The sequence below is a fragment of the Gadus macrocephalus genome, chromosome 1 (genome assembly GCF_031168955.1).
Source record: "Gadus macrocephalus chromosome 1, ASM3116895v1".
NCBI classification, from domain to species: domain Eukaryota; kingdom Metazoa; phylum Chordata; class Actinopteri; order Gadiformes; family Gadidae; genus Gadus; species Gadus macrocephalus.
The window spans coordinates 10,274,240-10,294,899 of NC_082382.1; the positions used below are offsets into that span (position 1 = coordinate 10,274,240).

General features: G+C 45.1%; 1 protein-coding gene across 1 annotated transcript in view; it reads left to right on the forward strand.

Moving 5' to 3' along the window:
* Nucleotides 1-4,447: 4,447 nt before the first annotated feature.
* The window catches only part of LOC132463927 (rap1 GTPase-activating protein 1-like), a 41,943-nt gene continuing 25,730 nt past the window's right edge, over nt 4,448-20,660 (forward strand). Inside the window, 2 exon segments of the mRNA XM_060060080.1 lie at nt 4,448-4,647; nt 12,599-12,634. Coding sequence (XP_059916063.1) covers nt 4,604-4,647; nt 12,599-12,634 — 80 coding nt within the window. The 5' untranslated portion in view covers nt 4,448-4,603.

The window sequence follows — 20,660 nt, forward strand, 5'->3', positions numbered from 1 at the left end:
TGCAAAGTTCCAGATCACTGTCCCAGAGCGATTACAAAGCCTTATAGCCTCTAGTGAGGGTTGTACTATTAGTGTCAGGGAAGCTTGACCCTCTCTAGGAATCTAGGAAGAGTATGATAAAAGGAACTTCAACATCAGAAGAACGCTACCTGCTTTCGGAGCCTGGCAATAGTATTTTACAAATGTTTTTTCTAACATGAGTAAAACATTACGGTATTATTTCAGTTACAGTGATAAAATAGCATAGATTAGGCCTACTTGGTGGTAGATGATGATAAGAAATATTGCCAAGTTTAAAACCAAAAAAACAATCTTGGGTTCGCTGCCCTTTTCAAGGATAATCAAATGAGTCATGTTCAATTACTTAAGGCGGCCAATGTCAAAACCAGAAATATCACTTTGTCTAAAGTCTGGTCGATAAGACAGAACAAGTGAATCACATCGGCTTTAATATCCTGGCCTTTTAACACAGGGGTCTATGAAAGGCCTCAGTGTGTGTGCATGGCTGACTGCTGAGGCTCTCTGGGGCCACAGAGTGGAGAACTTCACACCTTCTCATAAGTCACTCAACAATGCTCACCACAAACTTGACATTTGCCCGGCTTCTGTGCATTTTCTCCTGTAATCTGTGTCAGTGTTCGTTTCACGTGACATTTCCGCCTAAGCGCGTTGGCAGAGGATATTTCCTGTGTTACGAAGCGAGCGTCATTGTCCTGAGTGTCATGTGGGTCATTGTTCATGCCGTTCTGGGCTTACGTAAGCATGCAGACCCTGGTGCTTTAAATGGTGATGTCTCCTGTTATTAAATCAGTTCTACGCGATCCAAGACAGGCCCGTGGGCTGACCCCTCACTCTGCCTGGCCACTCAGATGTTAAAGAGTAACACCAGCGTAGATAAGGCTCCACTTACTTCCGCGTCTTCAAAGCACAATTCGTCCTTTGAATAGTCACTCCGTTCAGATGTTTGCTCGGGGCCCCGCCTCCTCGAGGGATTGCCTTCTCCAAACAGGAGGGTGCGTCTGCAGTTCCTGATTAACCCGGCGTATGGAAATTATTTAGAATGTATACAGCAGCCATAGGCAGAGCATTCATGGAGGTACAGTGTCAATGTTTTTGGAATGATGAGGCATTTTCTTTTAAGGGCCGCTCGCCGGTGGGGCCCGGCCAACTGCTCATTTCACAGAGAGGAAGTTTTAGTGCCAGAACTCAGGAGGAGGTTAAACACGGACTGTTCTTTTAGAAGACAGTTGGCAGCTCGGAGACTAGGAATAATTATAACCGGCCGATAAAATACGGTGGTATTCTTTGCTGCATTGATTACTTGGCTAAACTGTTTGCTGTGACGCAGGAGACATCTGCCGTTTCACATGTATTAGTTATTATTTAATTATTCTGATTTCCCCTCATGTTCATCCAACCCTATCCAGACGGGTCTAGACAGTTTAGGATATTGAGTTATGTGAAGAAAAGAAAGCAACAACCACCTGAAAATACCAGGGGCAACCGTCCTGTTCCTTCAAAGCAGAACTGTGAAACTTGTTTACCATTTCAATCAGGAGAGACTTAAAATGAACCACAACACTTATTGACAGCACATTTGGAGGTCAGCCACCATCAAATTATTCTTAATGGGCACCAGGGATCCATGAAGTATGCTGGGAGATGAATTCCCCACGGATTGTGTCCAGACGCTGGCGCTGGTGTGACTGGAGGGAGTTCCTCGGCCCTGGAGAACACCATCTCTCCCTCCGCAGACAGATGGGGCTTTGACCCCGGGGGGTAAAGGGGATGGAGGAGGGCTGTGACGAGTCTCAATGAAAACAGCAGATCAGGGCACGAATGAGAGATGATACACACACTGTACGTTGGCGCCCAGTTGTACTGTAGTGGGGGGGCCTGGGGTGACAGTGTGGGAACACAGAACCCAACGTGGTGCGATGAGAAATAGAAAGGGAATGTCGTCTTCCTCTTCTCGGCCTCCTCTCTTTACTCAGTGAACGGCGGCCCACTTAATTATACGGTTCTCAGAAACCGCCGCGCATCATTTAGACCTTTAGACTTCACATTTGACAATGAACATGCAGCGTTTGATCACGATGGGAAATTAGGAGAAAGGGGGGGTCATGTTCTGTGTATAATTCTGATTGAATAATGGTGTAAAATGATGACCGGTTTGCATAAAACTAAATATTCCCGTCTATGTACTTATATGTATATGTACTCTGGGCAAAATGAATGGACAAATCGAAGGGCAAAAAATATATATAAGGCCTCAAGCTATTGTTGCTGGGGATTTCATTATCAGCACTTTTAGTTGGAAGATCTACAGTTTTGTTCAGTGTTCCAGTATCAGCAGGGTCTGGAGGCTGAGCAGTCTGAGGAGATGTCTCATAGAGATATCGCTACTGTCCTCTCTCATCTCCAGACTTCCTGCTGGTAAAGCCTTAGTCACCCCACACCAATAGGGCCCACTACACAATACAAAAAAAAATAATAATATGAACCAATGACATCAGGGCCTAACACATAGATATCCTATTACCCAAACCAGATACTGCTTTCCCCTGTGTCTACACAACCAGAGAAGCTGAGAGTGAATGTTTTTATCTGCACTGGTCAGTCCCCCACAGACCCACTGAAGCAGGGTGTTTCACTGCTCTTTCAGTCGATGGCATTGTAAAGGGGGCTCTGGCTGAACCAAACACGCCGCTGCTGTTGCTCACATCAACCTGATGTCACCGAGACCGTTGTGACCCTGGTCTCAAGGTAGACCTGCTGGAGAGGGGGGGGGGGCTCAGAGTAGCTGCCCCGGAGCTATTTAGTGTTGAGAGAGAAATGACAGATGTATGAGGCCTGTGTTGTGTTATTGGTTTTGGCTGGATATATTTTGGCAAACAATTAGAACAGATTAGTCATTTTGGAATAACTAATGATTGAGTTGAGCGGAAGTTAAAAATGACATTGTTACAAATAGATTCAGCCAACACAATGTAGAACTGATTGATTGTTAATAATAATAGTGATAATAATAATAATGTTATAATAATAATACATTTGATTTATAATGGGCCTCTCATCAGGACCCAAGTTGCAGTACATGTAGGAATGTGCTTATATTCATCAGGTTATTATCCGGCCCTTTAATTTTGGGGTACTCGTCCAGTTATTCAAGTGTTTGGTTGTTAAAATGACACAATTGGACCTTCGGGCAACCATATTAAATCTGTGAGGTTTTTTTTCCTAGATGATGGAATAAAATAAAATACAGATAGAAGAGTAGCCCAGTTTGAACAACAATTCATAGTTTACTTACTACTATGACCAGGCTACTGCCCAACCCCCATTAGCCTGTTCCATATCCATGCAAAGCATTGAAAATGCTATGTCCAGACCATGACAGCCAGTCTGCATGCAGTCCTTTATTCAATACGATCTAGCAGGTTGTATGCCAGAACAACATTACACTGAACAAATAGACTAATCTCCCAAACTGACTGCTTGATATGTATGGTATTAGATGTGTTTGAAGAACGCCATAATTCAACACAGATTGAAATGATGGAGATGCACTAATTCATCTCTAAACCCACTGAAAATGTGTTATTAGGTCACCATGCTTTGCCTCCAGAAGCGGAATATTAAGACGTACGTCGCCATGTGAACCAGCAGTGAATGTACACATGTAACCAAAGAACCAATCAGGCCTGTAGCGTGGCTATCTGATTTGTGTGAAGAAGGGTTTGGTGTCTGTAACTTGTTTGACCAGCTGTCTCCTGGCAAGATACTACAGTGTGAGAATGAGAGACAGAGAATGCAGAGAGAAAGAGATAAACTTCTACTTCTACGGTTGCATTACAACCAATACTTTTACTTTTCAAACTCTATCCTAAAAGGTGTTCGCTACCAATTGTTTTGACCAAATCACCAATGATGGTATTTCTTAGCATACTCTGGGTTTGTCCTTACACTGCTGGTGACTCTACCACATAGCTAAACACTGAAGTTGAGATAAACATCCCAGCATATTGAAGGCTGTGTTCTCTGTTGCTGTGGAGAGAGAGAGAGAGAGAGAGAGAGAGAGAGAGAGAGAGAGAGAGAGAGAGAGAGAGAGAGAGAGAGAGAGAGAGAGAGAGAGAGAGAGAGAGAGAGAGAGAGAGAGAGAGAGAGAGAGAGAGAGAGAGAGAGAGAGAGAGAGAGAGAGAGAGAGAGAGAGAGAGAGAGAGAGAGAGAGAGAGAGAGAGAGAGATGGTGTATTTCTGATGAGCCCAGGACTTTAGTCCCTGAAAGACTGGTTATGGTCAGCCGGCTTCAGCCTCCCTCCCTCCTTCCCTCCTTCCCTCCCTCCCTCCTCTGTTTGTAAAGGAGGCGTGTAAACCGGGGATGGGGGAGGGCCCTGGGAGCTGCCTGTCTCAAGAAAGACAAGGCTCACACACTGAAAAAAAACAACCTGACACACTAGCACACCCACATTGAAATCCGAAACACACACACACACGGTCGCACAGACACATGTGCTCAGTCAGCGTAAGTGACACAAGCGCTGGCTCCACTCAGCGCTGGGCAGACGGAGCGTGTGGGCCGCTGCTCTCCCCTGGTAGCCGGCATGCCGCAGAGGAAAAGGAGCTTCACGTTTGGGGCTTATGGAGGGTAGGAGCGATCACTGTTCATCTATAGTATGGTCACATACCTGTTTGTGTGTCTGTGGGTCTCTCTCTGTGTGTGTGTGTGTGTGTGTGTGTGTGTGTGTGTGTGTGTGTGTGTGTGTGTGTGTGTGTGTGTGTGTGTGTGTGTGTGTGTTGGTTTGTTACCCTGTCTGTTATGGTTTGTCTGCTGTCATTTGTATGTGTGTATGTGTTTGTGTATACATCTGTTAATGTGTTTGTGTGTGTGTGTGTGTGTGTGTCACTCTCTCTAAATGCACTGTCATGTCCCTGGAATAATGGTCAGTAGTTGCATTATCATTGTTGTTTTTGTTGTTGTTCCCCATGTATTCATCTCTAGCCTCAGCAGGTATCAGGGAGTCTGGAACGGCTAAGCTTTAGTGTCCAAGGTGCAGAAAGTAAACTGGGCTGTGGAAGAAAAGTTGTATTCATGGCAGATCTTTGTGAATTATAAATAACATGGTTATAAAATGAAATAAATCCAGTTTAGTGGCATGCAGCTACTGCTGAGGGATGAGAGATGTCAGTGATGGACATAAAGATAATCAACACTGATATTGATAGATGGCACAGCACATCTCTTGTAGACACACACACACACACACACACACACACACACACACACACACACACACACACACTCATATACAGTCACATACACACACACACACACACACAGCAATACACACACGCACACACACACACATAAACACACGTATAAAGTCACATGCAAACACGCACTCACACACACACACACACACATACATCCACGTGTATAAACACATAGACACACAATCATACATAGAAATACGTACGCACATTCAGTCATACATGCAAACAGACACACAAACGCTTGCTCAAACAAACTCAGAACTCAATCGTGGTGGTTTGCTCTACATCCTGTCAAGCATGATTTGATTTTGGTTGGTTTGTTTAATAATAATAATAATAATAATATCTTTATTTTATATTGCGCTTTTCAGATACCCAAAGTCGCAAATTACAAAGTCATAGAGGGGGGGGGGGGGGGGGTATTACAGACAGGGGGACAGTACAAGCAGGACACATTTACATTTACAGGCAAAGAAGGGGGGGGGGGTATTACAGACAGGGGGTTTACATTGGGTCACTTCATTCTGTGTTTCAGAGTATGCTCACACACACACACACACACACACACACACACACACACACACACACACACACACTTATGTTTACACATAGGATGTGAATGTGTGCAGTCATTATTGTGATTGACTACTTGATTATGCAGGGTTATTCACATGACTTGCAGTGTGTGTTATGGATATAATGTATTTACAGAATAAGTATATACAGAAGGCCCTGTTGTGCTGTTCTATACTGTGTTCATGAACATGGCTGGCTCAGAGGAGGTCATCGGTGTATGAACTGCGTGTCCCGTGCTGTGTGAATGAATCCCCAGTAGACAGTGCACAGTGCACAGGCCCGGCCAAACTGTTCCAACGGAGCTACAGGTGCCCTGGGCTTGAACCCTGAGCACATGCACTTCATGGGCTCTTGAAATGAATTTGTGTATGTTCACATGGTCTGTGCACATGCCTGAATGGGTGCGTGTGTGGGTTTGTGTGTGTGTGTGTGTGTGTGTGTGTGTGCGCGTGTGTGTACATGCCTGAGTAGGTGTGGTTGTACGTGTGTGTGTGTGTGTGAGTGTGCGTGTGTGCCTAGGTCCATGTGCGTGCTATCAAGATTTAAGGTTTGATCCACCCATCTAGATGAGCTGATAAATGAAACAGTAGGAACCAGTCCTTCTGTTTACTTCTACACAGGAGGCTGTTGTCTCGTTGAACTCAGACTGTATGAAAAATATGCACGTAGTGTGACGTCACCCATTGGTTTGACAATGGAAACGATCAATATTTGGCACACTGACGGCGGGAGTTGAATGGCTGCCTTGCAGTAGACTGTGGCCAAACTAATTAATAACCTTTATATTAACAGTCAAACGGGACCTCCAAAAAAATATTTTGGGATGAACAGGCCGCTGAGATCCTAACGTAACGGAGAGAAAATGTAATCAAGTGTGTCCCACTGACTTAGAACGGTGGCGGGCCCCCTGTAGTCCGTTAGAGGAACTACACGTTGGGCGCGACCGCCAGGGCTTCACACACATGAGTCATGGCTGCCGCTTGGTTGACCCTGGGTCCCTGGCACTATGATAGGTCATGCTGAAACCTTCCTATAGGCAGGTGGACCTCACGTTGTACACTGTGGTGCATATGTTGATACGTTGAGAAATACACAACAATATACATGTTATAGGCCTTAAATATAAACTGCAGCGATGGGACATACAAAACGTCTGTACGTTTTTATTCAAATGTATCTTGAGCCGCTAGTCTTGTGAGTTTTTTTCTCAACGTTTCTTCAACAATTTCATACAGAAACGTCCCCTCGAGCTCCCTGCTTTTATCTCGACCCCTCAAACGTCTCTCTATGTTTCATAATTTTTGTGCTGTGCCTATTTCTGTCCCCACACAGTGTATAGACCCTCACATGTCCAGTGCAGTATGGATAGGCAGCAGCGTAGCCACATGGGGGCCAGGGGGAAAAAAGTCTGAAAAAATATATAATAAAATCCTGAACGGAAACGGCCTAAAGAAAGCTGAAATATATGCACTATTAGTTGGACCTAGCCTTGACTTATTATTCTTATTCAAAGTGTCACATTTTGACACTATGAAGAAATATTGCACTTAAAATAGCCCCCCCCCGACCGTTGACAATCAAGCACCGTAAATGTGTCCGTTTGCGTTTGCCCTGAGCTCATTTTTTCGCAGCGTCTTAACGGAGAGAGGCAGGCGTCTCTGTGTGTAACGTCGGGTCCAACAGCATCCCCCATTGTCCTCTAGTCTCTAGCGGGCCAGCAGTTGGAGTCGGCTCTGGGCGGTCAGCTGATTTGGTAGGAGACTGTACATCCCTGAAATGAATGCTGCATCCCACTAGGATGAATATCTCATTGGGCTTGTCATGAAGAATTACTTCCTAGTACAGGTTAATAATGCATACACAGTTGGTACACAGGCACAGTAGGCCTATACTTGGATGTTTTTTCTTCCGAGAGCTCTCCCAGGAGGTCGGTTTGAGCCCTGATGAATATTTAAAGATTAGACGACAGAAAAAACACACAGAGTAAGTGTTTTTGCCGGATAAAAGTACAGGTTTGCATGACAAAAGATGGTGGATGATTAGACTGCAAGGCAGGGCCTCTTGAGTATAGGATGACACTTTACGAGTGCCGTAGTGGAGCAGCGGCCAAACAAACAGGATATGTAGGAGAACCAGAGGGCTCTTCAGGATCCATTCAGCCAAGTCCTACTTCCATATTCACTTTCATATTCATCCAGACAATGGAAGTCCCGGGCCGCCGTGGAACAAGAAAGCCCCTGTGTGCCCTGCGGTGTGTTTGTCCCTCTCTCTCGCCTTCTGTCCGCTCCCTGTTCAGGTCCTTATCCTCTCTGCTCCCTGGAGCGGCGGTCGGTTTTAGACCTCGCTCCAGGAGCCGGCCGATGAGCGACCGCAAACGTCCGTTTGAGGCTTTTCGTTCAAACAGGTGTCGAAGTGTCATTGTTTTTCATCCCTCCCGATAACTAGAATACTTTCCATTGTTCTTTGTTGTTTGTTATCTATCAAGTAAAGAGCCGTTGGGCTAGCTGAAGTTGCTAACCATTAGACCTTTTTTAGCAACAGTAGGCTATCTGAGATTCGCTCTCAGCATCGCTCCAGCCCCAATGTGTTTGTGAGTATGTTATGAGTCTGTTAACAAAGACTGGATGTCACTGTAGACCTACTGGAGCATGAATGAGGTGATTCAGCTCATGTCGTTAATTCACCACTCATCAATGGAGTGATTCAGCCCACGTTGGGCCTGGGTACAGTAGATAGTCCAGACACAAGGCTGCTCTGCTTTCGTTGCAAGAGTCATTCTTATATTTAGCCGTGACAATGAAGCAGGGTAGCTTAAGGAGTCTATTGCTTGCGTTTCCTATCCATGCTGTTGGGAAACGTATGGAAAGTCTACATTAGACCCCATGTTGGAGAATAGGGGTCCAAGAATTAACTTACAATTATAGGATTTATTCGGTTGTGAAAAATGAAGGTGATATTTTATTTCAAATTTCCCTGGAGCACAAACTTTCTATGCTCAAAATCAGATATATTTCATTCTTCGTTCTCAGGATTTAATTCTTCATCAATTAATTGAATGCACGCTTAAATTAATTAATTGATGAGGCCTAAAGGTATGATAATTAATTTCTGCCACTTGGGGTCTCCATTTTAAAAAAACAATGACGTAGTTTGATGACATGTTGAAGTAGCGTGGAATCTGTTGTCGGTTGGGGAGTTGTGTATTCACCACTACTGCTGGTGAAATTTTAACTGATGACTCAAGTTTGACTGTGACTCGGTGTATTTATTATTATTAGTATTAAAGTTGTGGCTACCCAGCTAGCTCTAGCTAATGTAACGTGGAAATCCAATTAGATTGTGGGGTAGCAATGTTATAACACGTCAATGTGTGGTCTAAACAATCAAACAAAAAAACTATCAGCGAGGTTGAAAGTTGTTATACCATTATAACGTTACCGATGTACCGTAACATGAGGTCGGTGGCTGGCATGAGTCACTTGATAGTAGCATGATGTTGTAAGCTATAGCGACATTCAAAGATCATCTCAATAAGTGAGGTCTCTACTGATTACTGTTCACCATGTTTCCCCAGGGGTTAGGGGCTGAAGGGGGGATGACGCTAGGAGATGAAACACACCGTTGCCTTCCATGAAACTACAGATTCCTCTGGGTTTGAACATTGCCGAAAACATCAAAAACTCAACCAAATACATAAATCAGGTCTAGTTGTTTGAAGTGGAAGTGTTGCATGATATACCCTTTAACGGTAATTATTTTCATTATATCGTGTTCATCATGGGCAAAATATTAATTAAATATAAATTAAATGTATCTTAATTAGTTTGCAATACGAAGGACATAATTCCCAGAATACATTTGATACTACTACCACGTGTTTCTTATATGACCTAATAATCATGTTAACGTAGAGATTAATGTTTTTTTTGTTTTGAATGTAGAACACAAGCGGCCATGTTTTGTGATTCATCATGAATACTCGCGACCAGGTTAAGCGGCCATTACGACGCTCCCCCAAACATGTTGACTTCAACCCTCAACAGGAACCTGGTTGTGCTCTTTTAGGCCAAAATAATAGCCGGTTTGTAGCACATTTATTTAGCGACAGACTATTTCTTGTTCTAACTTTATCCTAGAATCACGGCACACCCTGGTAGATTTCACTTGACTGGAATCGTCCGTAACACGAGAATGGGCGAGACCCACAGGAGAGGCTGAAGACAATATTATCCTCAATGCAAGGTCTGTCCGGGAAAAACCCGGGCTCTATTCGAACATCGACAGGCTGTGTACGCATTTCAATTTTATCTTTCTCACCCAAGGACAAGAGTACGTGGGATCATATGAGACGGAGCAGTGATTTATAGGCCCATGTCATGTCGGTCCGTCTGTGTGACCCATGAACGCAGGGGCGCCCAGCCCATGTGGAGCAGAGGAGAGCAGCAGCAGAGTGAGGTGGAGGTCCTACGGGACGTCACATGGAGGCCCACCGATAGTCTCCTTCTTCGCCTATAGCGCTCAGAACGACAACTGATGCACTGTGGAGCAGCAGCTCCAATGCAGGCCCGGCGAGGCTGATTTATAACCCTTAAGCGGACCAGTCTGGTGCATCAGGCCTCTGACTTCTCTGCCTGTTGGGGTTCGATAGCTGCTGGACCCAAGAGCAGAACACAGGGACAGGACTGGAGTTGGAGTAATGACAATTATTATTTGGAGCAGACCAGGGGTGAGGCAGAGGGCAGGTTGGAGTGTGGGGAGCTTCAGGCTGGAGGGAGTGAAGCAGACAGGCTGGAGGTGTTGATCCGCTAAACTCTAGGCAAAAGGAGACATAGGTTAGACACGAGATCTCAACAGGAGAAGAACGACTGGTAAATGTTAAGAAAAGACTGGAGCCAGGTACGAATATCAACCAGTGAAGTCCGATCTGGCGATGACTGCAGGGATACGAGGTGTATTAGAAGGGGAGATAAGCTGATGCAGACCAGGTGTGAACAGTTGAGGTGTGGCAGGCACAGCACAGAGACAGAGAGGGGGTGAGGCCGACACAGGGGGAGACCACACAGCACCACAGCTGTGGCTATGAGTCTGCCTTACATCTCTGGAGGAGGAAGGCTTTAGGTTTTCATTCCGTACCCTGCACTTCAAATATACACATTATTAGAATAACAATAATTATATTATTATTATAATAATACAAATAATTATTATTATTATTACTATTATAGTATTATAGTATAGTAGACTAGTACTAGCAGGAGCATATCCATTTTCCGCGTACAATAAAACCTTCCTATTTCTTTTGAAGCCTGCTGGTTCCTCCTTAGAAGAGGCAGGGGGCCTGAGTGCTCCACTTCCCCCAGTGGGTCATCGGATTCCTGGGATGTTGTTCATGACAATGACTCCAGTAGAGCAGGCAGATTCATCCACTCTCGGGAGGCCTGATGCCTGGAACCGATGAGTAAGCGGTCCGTGATTCCCAGCATGGGACACGCAGGCGTGGCCCTTTCTGGGGTCCAGGGAACCCCCCCCCACCCCATCCCCCGGTGCAGGTGTTGGGCTGGAAGTCCCCGCTGCTGACAGAGGTCCGGTGCCCTTGAGATGGACACTTGGCGAGAGCTTCCACGGCGGGGGGGACAACAAGAGGTCGAGTCAGAGAGCAGGGACAGCTGCGGGAGCACTGCGAGACATACAATCCTATATATCCAGTGAGATGTAGCGAACATCGACCTGAAACAGCATACTTCTGCTCCGGTCCGCTGTGGCACTCCTAGTGAAGCAGATCTCATGTTCATGGTCATGTGTGCTGATCAGTGGCTCGCTAGCAGCAGCAGTAAAGAACACCCGGTCTATTTATGAGAAGGACCGCATTGAAATCAATGGGGCGCCAGCCAAGGAAAATATAGGAATTACTTTACCATAAACAATACTTTATTAGTTTTTAGTAAATACAAGCTAGGCTGTTTAGTGAGAAAAAAATGTCACATGAGGTCAAACTCAACGAAGTTTTGACAGTTTAACTTTTCATGTAAGAAAAAGTGTGATGGTTTTTCCTCCCACAGCTCCATCTACTGGCTGTCTGATACATGATATATACATGGTGACACACACTGTTGGCTTCTCCATCAGGGCAGTGACAACACACTACCACAAACAGACACATGCAGTTCTGAGTTTATATAATCAGTAACCAATGACAAAGAAAGAAGAGCTTAAGTAGAGTTACTTGACAAACCAGTACGAGTTGAATTTGTCCTTGGAAACACCAGACAGCTTTGTTCCTTTCCTGTTTGGAAGTGCTACATGGGCAGATGGCTTGAGCTGTTTAGGATAACTTCCACTCCTAGTTGCCCTTATTCCCTCTTTCTAACAAAGCTTCAAGCAACGGGGCAGTCGACTGTCCACCTGTTCACTTAATTTAAAGAAATTAATTATCATATAAAAAGTAGATATTAAAAAGAAACAAGCACAGTGAAGTTAAACTGAAGAATGGCAGAGAATGGTGGAATTCAGTAAAGGCATCACTTTTAAGGTCACATCTTTTATTATTTATGTGGTACGGTACACAAAAATTTCCTTAAGATATACAAAAATATATACTATTGTTTAAGTTGAACATGCATTATTCTCCATTATTGATGTTATCAAAAAACATCAGAAATGTAATATAAATGAGTGGTGTGGACCTACATCAGTTAAAGTACTGCATAAGTCCTTTTATCATGGCCTAACGGTCCTCTCTCTTTTTGCAGAGTGGATAAAGCGTTCTCCAAGGCCAGAAGCATATGGTGAGTTAATATTTGATTGTATTCCCTTTAATGCATTTTTAATTAAGCCTCGAGGATGATAAAAAAAATCAGCACAGACAAATATTTAGTTTCAAGCTGTTCAAAGCATGGTCATGGTTGTGAACAGAAAGTCAAGATTTACCCGCAGTACAATAACTTGTAGGTGTCTGACAGTCAATGGTTAGTTGGTGCGACGGTCCAGTGGTCAGATATCAGTAAGATAAATGAGCCAATGACAGGACAGAGCAGCACTCAGCCACCACACCAGATGGGATACACAGGTGGGACTTACATTCCTCACTCACACACTCAACCTCGCAAGCACACACACACACACACACACACACACACACACACACACACACACACACACACACACACACACACACACACACACACACACACACACACACACACACACACACACACAAACAAACAAACAAACAAACAAACAAACAAACAAACAAACAAACAAACAAACAAACAAACAAACAAACAAACAAACAAACAAACAAACAAACAAACAAACAAACAAACAAACAAACAAACAAACAAACAAACAAACAAACAAACAAACAAACAAACAAACAAACAAAAAGTAAAACAAAAGATTGCATCATAAATAAACCCCCCAGCCTAATTGCATTCCTAATCCTGTTGCCACGGCAACCTGCGACAGGTATAGACTACCTCTGCAGTGTTGGCAAAGGCTTGAGGCACGTGGATCCTGCTGGGCAGCTGAGCAAGCAGCACCGCCTCAGATGGGCCAGTGCTCCTCCTCCTCCTCCTCCTCCCCTGCCTCCTCCACCTCCTCCTCCTCCTCCTCCTCCTCCTCCTCCTCCTCCTCCTCCTCCTCCTCCTCCACCCAGAACGTCCCTCTCCTTGGGGTCATGGATGGCTGGCGCCCACCTCCGTCCTCCTGAGGATTACCTTGGTTCACCTCCTGCTGCCCCTGGGAGGTAGAGAAGGAGAGAGAGAGAGAGAGAGAGAGAGAGAGAGAGAGAAGACTACTGCTACCACTGCAGCAACATGGACAAACGTTGAAGCTGGGACAGCGAGGAAGAGGAGCAGCTAACAACGAGATGAAGAGGGCTCCTGGACGTCAGCTCAAAGGAAATGAATGGACTCGAGCTAATGACATCATTTGATCAGGAGCAAAGGAGAGTGAAACAGTGAAGCATCTGAATGCTGATTTAAAAATGGCTGCATGATTATATTACCAGTGCGGTGGGTCCTTTTAGCCAGGGTTGATGAAGAAGAGGCACGCTTCAGAGAGGACACTCAATTCATCTAACGACAATCCTCCAGAGGATGTTCACCGATTGCCACACAACAGACCACTGCTGTTATAGAATTAGAAAGGCTGAGCATCTGTGAACCAGAAACCAACAAAAAGAACAGAAGAAGAAGTAAAGAGTATTGAAGAGAGGAATTAGATAAGAAAGTTCTTTCCCTCCTTCTTAAGCCAAAACAGAGAGTCTATCTGGGAGAGCCAGAGACAGAATTAATGTGAAGGGGAGCTGCAGGTATGAGCCAGCTACAGGATCAGTAGTCAGTGAGGAATTGTTAGGTTAGCTAAGACTCTTTACAGCAAATAACTGTGAGCAGCACACAGCTCGCAACATGCCCTGTTCTCCTTTTCGAATCGGAAAACCTAGGAGATTTTGGTGAGTTCATTTTTAAGCTGAACACATTTCACTAAACTTTTGAACTGGTTTGTATACGTTCAACCGACAGCAGCTTTTGATAATTCATACAAATGGCTCTTGGGTAATACTTAATGATGTTATTATATGAGGCCATTGTACGGAGAGCATCTGTTTTCATTAAAATGTTCAGCTTCCCAACTCCCTGTACTTGTATTTGATCCTGAGAGAAGCTATGAGACCTTGAGTTTTGAGACTTTATTTCCCACTGGTACTAGACCACAGTTATACACAATGTGTTGCTATTGTGATGTTGCTGTAATGTTGTGATATTCTCATGCCTTCCATGGAAGGAGAACTCTCCTTCTAGTTTCCCACCTTCAGAGGTCATTAGAGAGTATTTGATCAGGCTTGGATGTTTGCTGGAGTCAAGGCCTCCGAATACTTATGACTGTATTCCACCCGCTCCGGAGTGGGTCTTTGCTCACTCTGGAGCTCTCATTGTTCTGAGAAGGATTGTTCATTTTATATAAAAATTTCAAGCCATAATTTAAATTTGTTGTTTTTTCTGCATGTATTGAATATCCTTTCTTGTGGCTCCCAAATTATTATTTTCTATTCTTCATGCAATTTTTGGTCAGCTAATTGAGAACCATGTAGCGGGTGGCCTCGCGATACCAGCCAATCAGAGATCTCGTTAGTTGTGCTTTCTAGTTACTTTGTTAAAGTATTTATAACCTAGGAGTAGAAAAAGGTGTTGGCACTGCAATGTTTACAAGCACACACTTGTTTACTACGCACCAACAACTAATGTTAGAGCCACCCTCAAGCCTTTTGATCTGTTCGGCAAAGTAGATTTGTGTAATTGTTTAAATGTTTCCACCCATTTTTTGAAAAATGAAATCTGGCAGATTGTCCCCAGTCTCTAAATGTGCGAGGCATTTGGAGACTGACTTGTCAGTCTACGTAGACAGTTATGAGCTTCATCTTCAAACTTGGTCTCGGATCAGAGGGGGAGGACTCTAGGACTGTAATTGATTGTAAATCTTCTTCTTGATTAACTTTCCTGTTTTAAGGGAATGGCAAAGGCTGGTTAGGATGGATGACAATAGTGAAGTATTGCATAAGTAGCTGTTTATCTCTCTCTCTCTCTCTCCTCTCTCTCTCTCTCTCTCTCTCTCTCTTTCTTTCTTTCTTTCTTTCTTTCTTTCTTTCTCTCTCTCTCTCTCTCTCTCTCTGTCTCTGTCTCTACACACACACACACACACACACACACACACACACACACACACACACACACACACACACAAACTCGCAGAATGGATTAGTCAGCCCTCGCAGCCATTGTGCAACGTCCTGTCCATCCATGAGGATAACTGCCACGCTGTCCGGGTGGTTCACCCAGCCTGCCCTCTGTCAACTCACCACACATACAGTGTAAGAGCAGGATTCTCACATAGCCCGGCACCATGTTAGCACTTCTGTGATGTCCCCATGATAGTCTGCAGTGCCTTTGTCTTATATCAAGGACAGAGATCCATGGAGGCTGTACGGAGCTCCAGCCAAACACAATGTCTCTTTTGTAACGAAGGCTGTCTGAGAAATGCATCCAGGCACAGCCACACTTACAAGAGTCATAGTTCATAGGTAGGTTGCAGAGAGATTATAGCCTAATGTGAAAGTGTAGTATATATACCAAATACAATTTTGCCAGTAGATAAGAAAATATAGCAACCTAAAGAATCTAAGGGGAAGGTGTACACCAGGCTGAAGCAGAGAGGTCAGAGGGCAGAAGGCAGACATACTGAACATATGGTTATAGTGAGGCAAAGGTGAAGGTGTGATTGAGGCCTAGTGTGGGCATAACACTGTGTCTCTTGACAGCTGAAGGAACATACTGGATCGGACGAGGTACAATTAGGAGTGAACAGTAAAGGACAACATGTAGGAGATGTTCAACTCTGCGCACCTTGCCAGTGCCATTGGGCCAGAGTCTGCTCCTCTGTGATATTGGTTGGGTGTCTGCCCTCTAGTGGACCAAGTTTGCATACATACCTATATAGGTATTATATTAGAAGTCTGGCTCTCTCACTTCAATTCTTCAGCTGATGACTAGAGAGGTAGAGAAGTCACCTCTGGCTCAACAAGGCTGTGATGGTTTGTTGTTTGATTAGGTTTTGCCTGGGATCAGACCTACTTGTTATCTTTTCATAGTTACATTTTTATGATTGCCATATGACCTTGTATTTCATGTCTCCTCTCATGTATCTGAAGCACTGAAGACTAATATCGAAGACCTAGAGCCATTTCCTCTCCGCCCTCTTGAGTCTGACTGCCTGATATTTTTTAAGGTGTCATCGCGCCCAGAGTTTCCTGTCGGCGTACAAGACTGTCCCTTCACTAGACTGTTGAAGCCGGGCCTCGCGTCTCCTCGCACCCTTGTGTGCTCATCTGTCCACGTCGGGCTGAGTCGTCTGGAGGCTGGGGGACACAGCCAGACAGCGACCTGTCGCGTCCAATCAGCACACACCGTCTCTGTGCCATCGCTCTCTCTCTCCGACCAAATACTGAACCCAAAGTAGACGAGACAGCTCCGACACCCTGGCTTCTCCTTACCGCCTGCCTCGATAATCTTAACACTTGCACAAAAAGGTTTCAGCATTGAGCCTGGATCAAAGCAGACCTACGGAGACAAGCTGTCGTGACATCTCCGTTTCACCTCGTGTCACGCTCGGAGACGGCGCGTTCACGGGACGCTGCCCAGACTTGTCTCCCCTCCTGTAGTAAGAGGTTGATTCCTCACTGCGGTAAAAGGATCAGGTGTTGGTGTCTTGGAAAAGATGTGTTGACGTGTTTGTGGGGGGTCTCCGGGTGCGGGCCATAATGATGATGATGAAGATGATGGTGGCGATCTGGAAGGTTGTGATGGAGGAGATGAAGATGATGATGATACTGATGGTTGTTGGGATGAACATGATGATGAGGATGATGTTATGATGATGGTGGTGGTGATCAGGATGGTTCTGTTGGTGATTGTGATGGCGATGATGAAGATGAGGATTATAATACTGATGGCGTTGCTGATGATAATGATAGTTATGATGATGGCGATGGAGATAAGGATGATGATGATGATGATGATGATGACAGTTATCATGATGATGACGGTGATGATGATGATGGTAGTTATGATAATGCCGGTGGCGATGATGATGCTTGTGATGATGAGGCTGCGGATGATGGTGTTGTAAGCCGGCAGACAGCAGATGCTGAGGCCGTCCCCCCGCGCAATCCCTCTCTACTTCCTGTTCCCATTTGTTCGGTGCCAGCTCTAAACCTCTCCTGTGGGATTAGAGATGTAATCCATTTTCCTGCACTATGCCGGGGTCTTATCTTTACTGCAGTTGTTGTTGTTGTTGTTGTTGTTGTTGACATTGTTATCTGATTCCCGTGGAGGATGTGCGCTGGCGGGATGTGTTTGCGAGCTCCACCAGGGCTTCGTAGAGTTGAATACAGCATTATGCATTAGCGACTCCCCCCCTCCATCCTAATCAAACAGAAGACCCAAATTGACTCCCTGTGTGCAGGGCTCACTCCCGCATGGTGAAGAAAGAAAAATGGTCTCATCTGGGTCGTGATTTCCCCAAGGGGCGTAGGCTCCTCTAAGGAGTAGGTTTCCCTGGACATTTGGGGAACAGAAAAGCCCCCCCAAGGCCAAGGTGAGTATGAGGGATGATGGGGCCCATGGGTTATTCAGAGAACAGCCGTACCTGCCTCTTTTCAATGCATACGATTCTACGGCGAGTTGTGGGGGAAACGTATCCTGGGCTGAACAGCCCCTTCTTAAGGAGTCCCCCCGTGGCCACGGAGCCCCCAGTTCGATTATTTATACACTCTGATATATGTGGGGAGACGCCATTTTGGTTACATGGTTGTACCAGCCTCGCTCTGCCCCTATTGTTTCTAGAAATAGAAGTACATCCACTGCTACTTTCAAACAAGGCCACCTTTGTGTCTTATCATTCATCGTTCTTAAGGTATGTTTAAACAAGGTCCTTCATGTCTTATCTATTGTTCGAAATGCACACTTTCCCTGAGAACAAAAAGGCCTTTAAGGCTTGAGTGCTGTCAAATATTTGTTCATGCTAAATTGCTACTCTGGGTTGTCGATTGAACAGAACAGAAGAAACCCTCCATCCACTGTTATTGCTAAAACAGCCATTAAGTTCAAATATGAAGGGCATATATCCTTGGTTACATGCATGGACGTCACTCCCACTATTATGACAATTATTTTGCTGACAAAACAAAACAAAAATAATAATAATGGTAGCAGAGGTAAAGGAAATTCACTGATTCAGATCAACAGAAAAAAATACAAAAGAGCGAGGAGGACTACATATCTGATAGCTCCTGACTCCCAGACGCCTCCCTGTTTAATGTGAATGTTTATGCGTGGCAGATAGCGCAGCGTGGGCGTGTTCCTCTTCCTACCGGCCGCCTAGGGACTGAGTGGGAGACCGGGCAGCAGGTGACGAAGCCTTTATGCTGATCTGATCCGAACAACTTTGAATTCAGAAGTCACCGTCCACCATCTGAGCTCAGTGTCGTCACCGTGACGGGCCGTGACACAGGTGTCAAGGGGGCGGGCAGGGGTAAGGGGGGTGGGGGGGGGGGGGGCAGGGGGGTCTGAGGGAGGCGGGCGGGGCTGAGGAGGGGCAGGAAGCCACAGCTGGTCCTGTGGAATATTGATCCTCTCACAACATGCCCAAATCCCTTCACTAGACGTCTGGCATGGCGCTTCACAGAAGAGGCTAAACACTAGATGACTGCTTTTACCATTGTTCGAACGACACGTCGAACGAAACAGGAAAGTCTTGTCCGTTTGGTCACAAAATATAATTAATAATAACATGACCGTGCGTACTAGGTTCCTATGGAAGTGTGGTTGACTTTCCTTTCTAGCTTTAATCACAGTCATGATGCATACACAAGGGAGAAACAGTTGAGCACACCCACGGACACTCCCTGCTATGTGTTAACGCTGATGGCTGGCTCCCAGAGAGAAAGGGTCGGACTGGAGACTTTGCATAGCAAACAAATGATGGTGCGTGCTAAAAATGGATTTGTTTGAGACGGCACTGTGCGTTTCTAACAACTGATGAATAAGACCTTGAGCCCCGATGCATAAAAGACACACTGCGGACTCAGAAGATCTGATGAGAGAGCATAATGTCACATAAACACATTTCCTGGATTCATCCTGAAATAGTGACAATGACAGAACACAGCACATACTTTTTTTTTAAATGGTTGAACAATAGCTTTGTGTCACGTAAAGCCGTATGATATGATAAGCTGTGATGAACCGTGTTTCCTTATGCAAGCAGGGCCTGGGAATAACCAGGCTGATATATATATATCACTGCATCTCACTGCTCTGAACAGTGAGAGAGATATGTACACATCTCGCTTTCTTCATGGTGGTTTATTTATGGACCATATGTTATGTATATCGAATACATAAATATATATATATATAGATCGATTTATAACTGATGAGAAACTAATCAGAAGCTCACAGTGTTTTGGAGGACGTAGTTGGAAGCAACCATGTAGGTTTAATGTGTAAATAAAGTCAATAAAACCTCCAGAAGAATAAATTACCCTACTTTTTCCTCTCTTAGCAGAATTGGGAAGAATGTCACACTTGATAACATGCCTCGCGGCGAAGCCAAAGCTTCTGGATAAGAAGGCAGAGAGCAGAGACAGCTTGTGAAGTAGAGAGAGAAAGAGAGAGAGAGAGAGAGTAAGAGAGAGAGAGAGAGACAGAGACAGAGAGACAGAGAGAGAGAGAGAGTGAGAGTGAGGGGCAGAGAGGGAGAGAGAGAGAAAGTGAGGAGCAGAAAGAGAGAGCGTGGAGCAGAGAGGGAGAGAGTGAGAGAGAGAGAGAGAGAGCTTGTTACCCTTAAGGCTAAGTCAGCCGGGCCTCTCAGAGCCTAGTGGGTGAGGTGGAGGAAGAGGAGGGAGAGGGACAGGGGTGGATGAAGGGTAGGGATGGGTTGTAATGAGGATGACCACAGGCCATTTGCACCGGGCTAATCAGATGAGGATTCCCGGCAGCAGGAGGGGGCGGAGGGAGAGACAGGGAGGGGATTTAGAGCGCCACCCTGGTGGTGGCGGTGGAGTGGGGGGGACCATTGTCTCTCCGCTTTGGAATGAAGGCTTTGCAGACATGTGACTCTAAAATGTATTGCAAGAGTTTACCATTTTGCCAGTGTGAAGGAAATAGCAAAGTTGTGATGAACAAATGGAACGGATCTCAAACCTCTGACAGGCACGTCTTTCACCCTTGCTACCTGTAGTAGGCTAATTGTGTG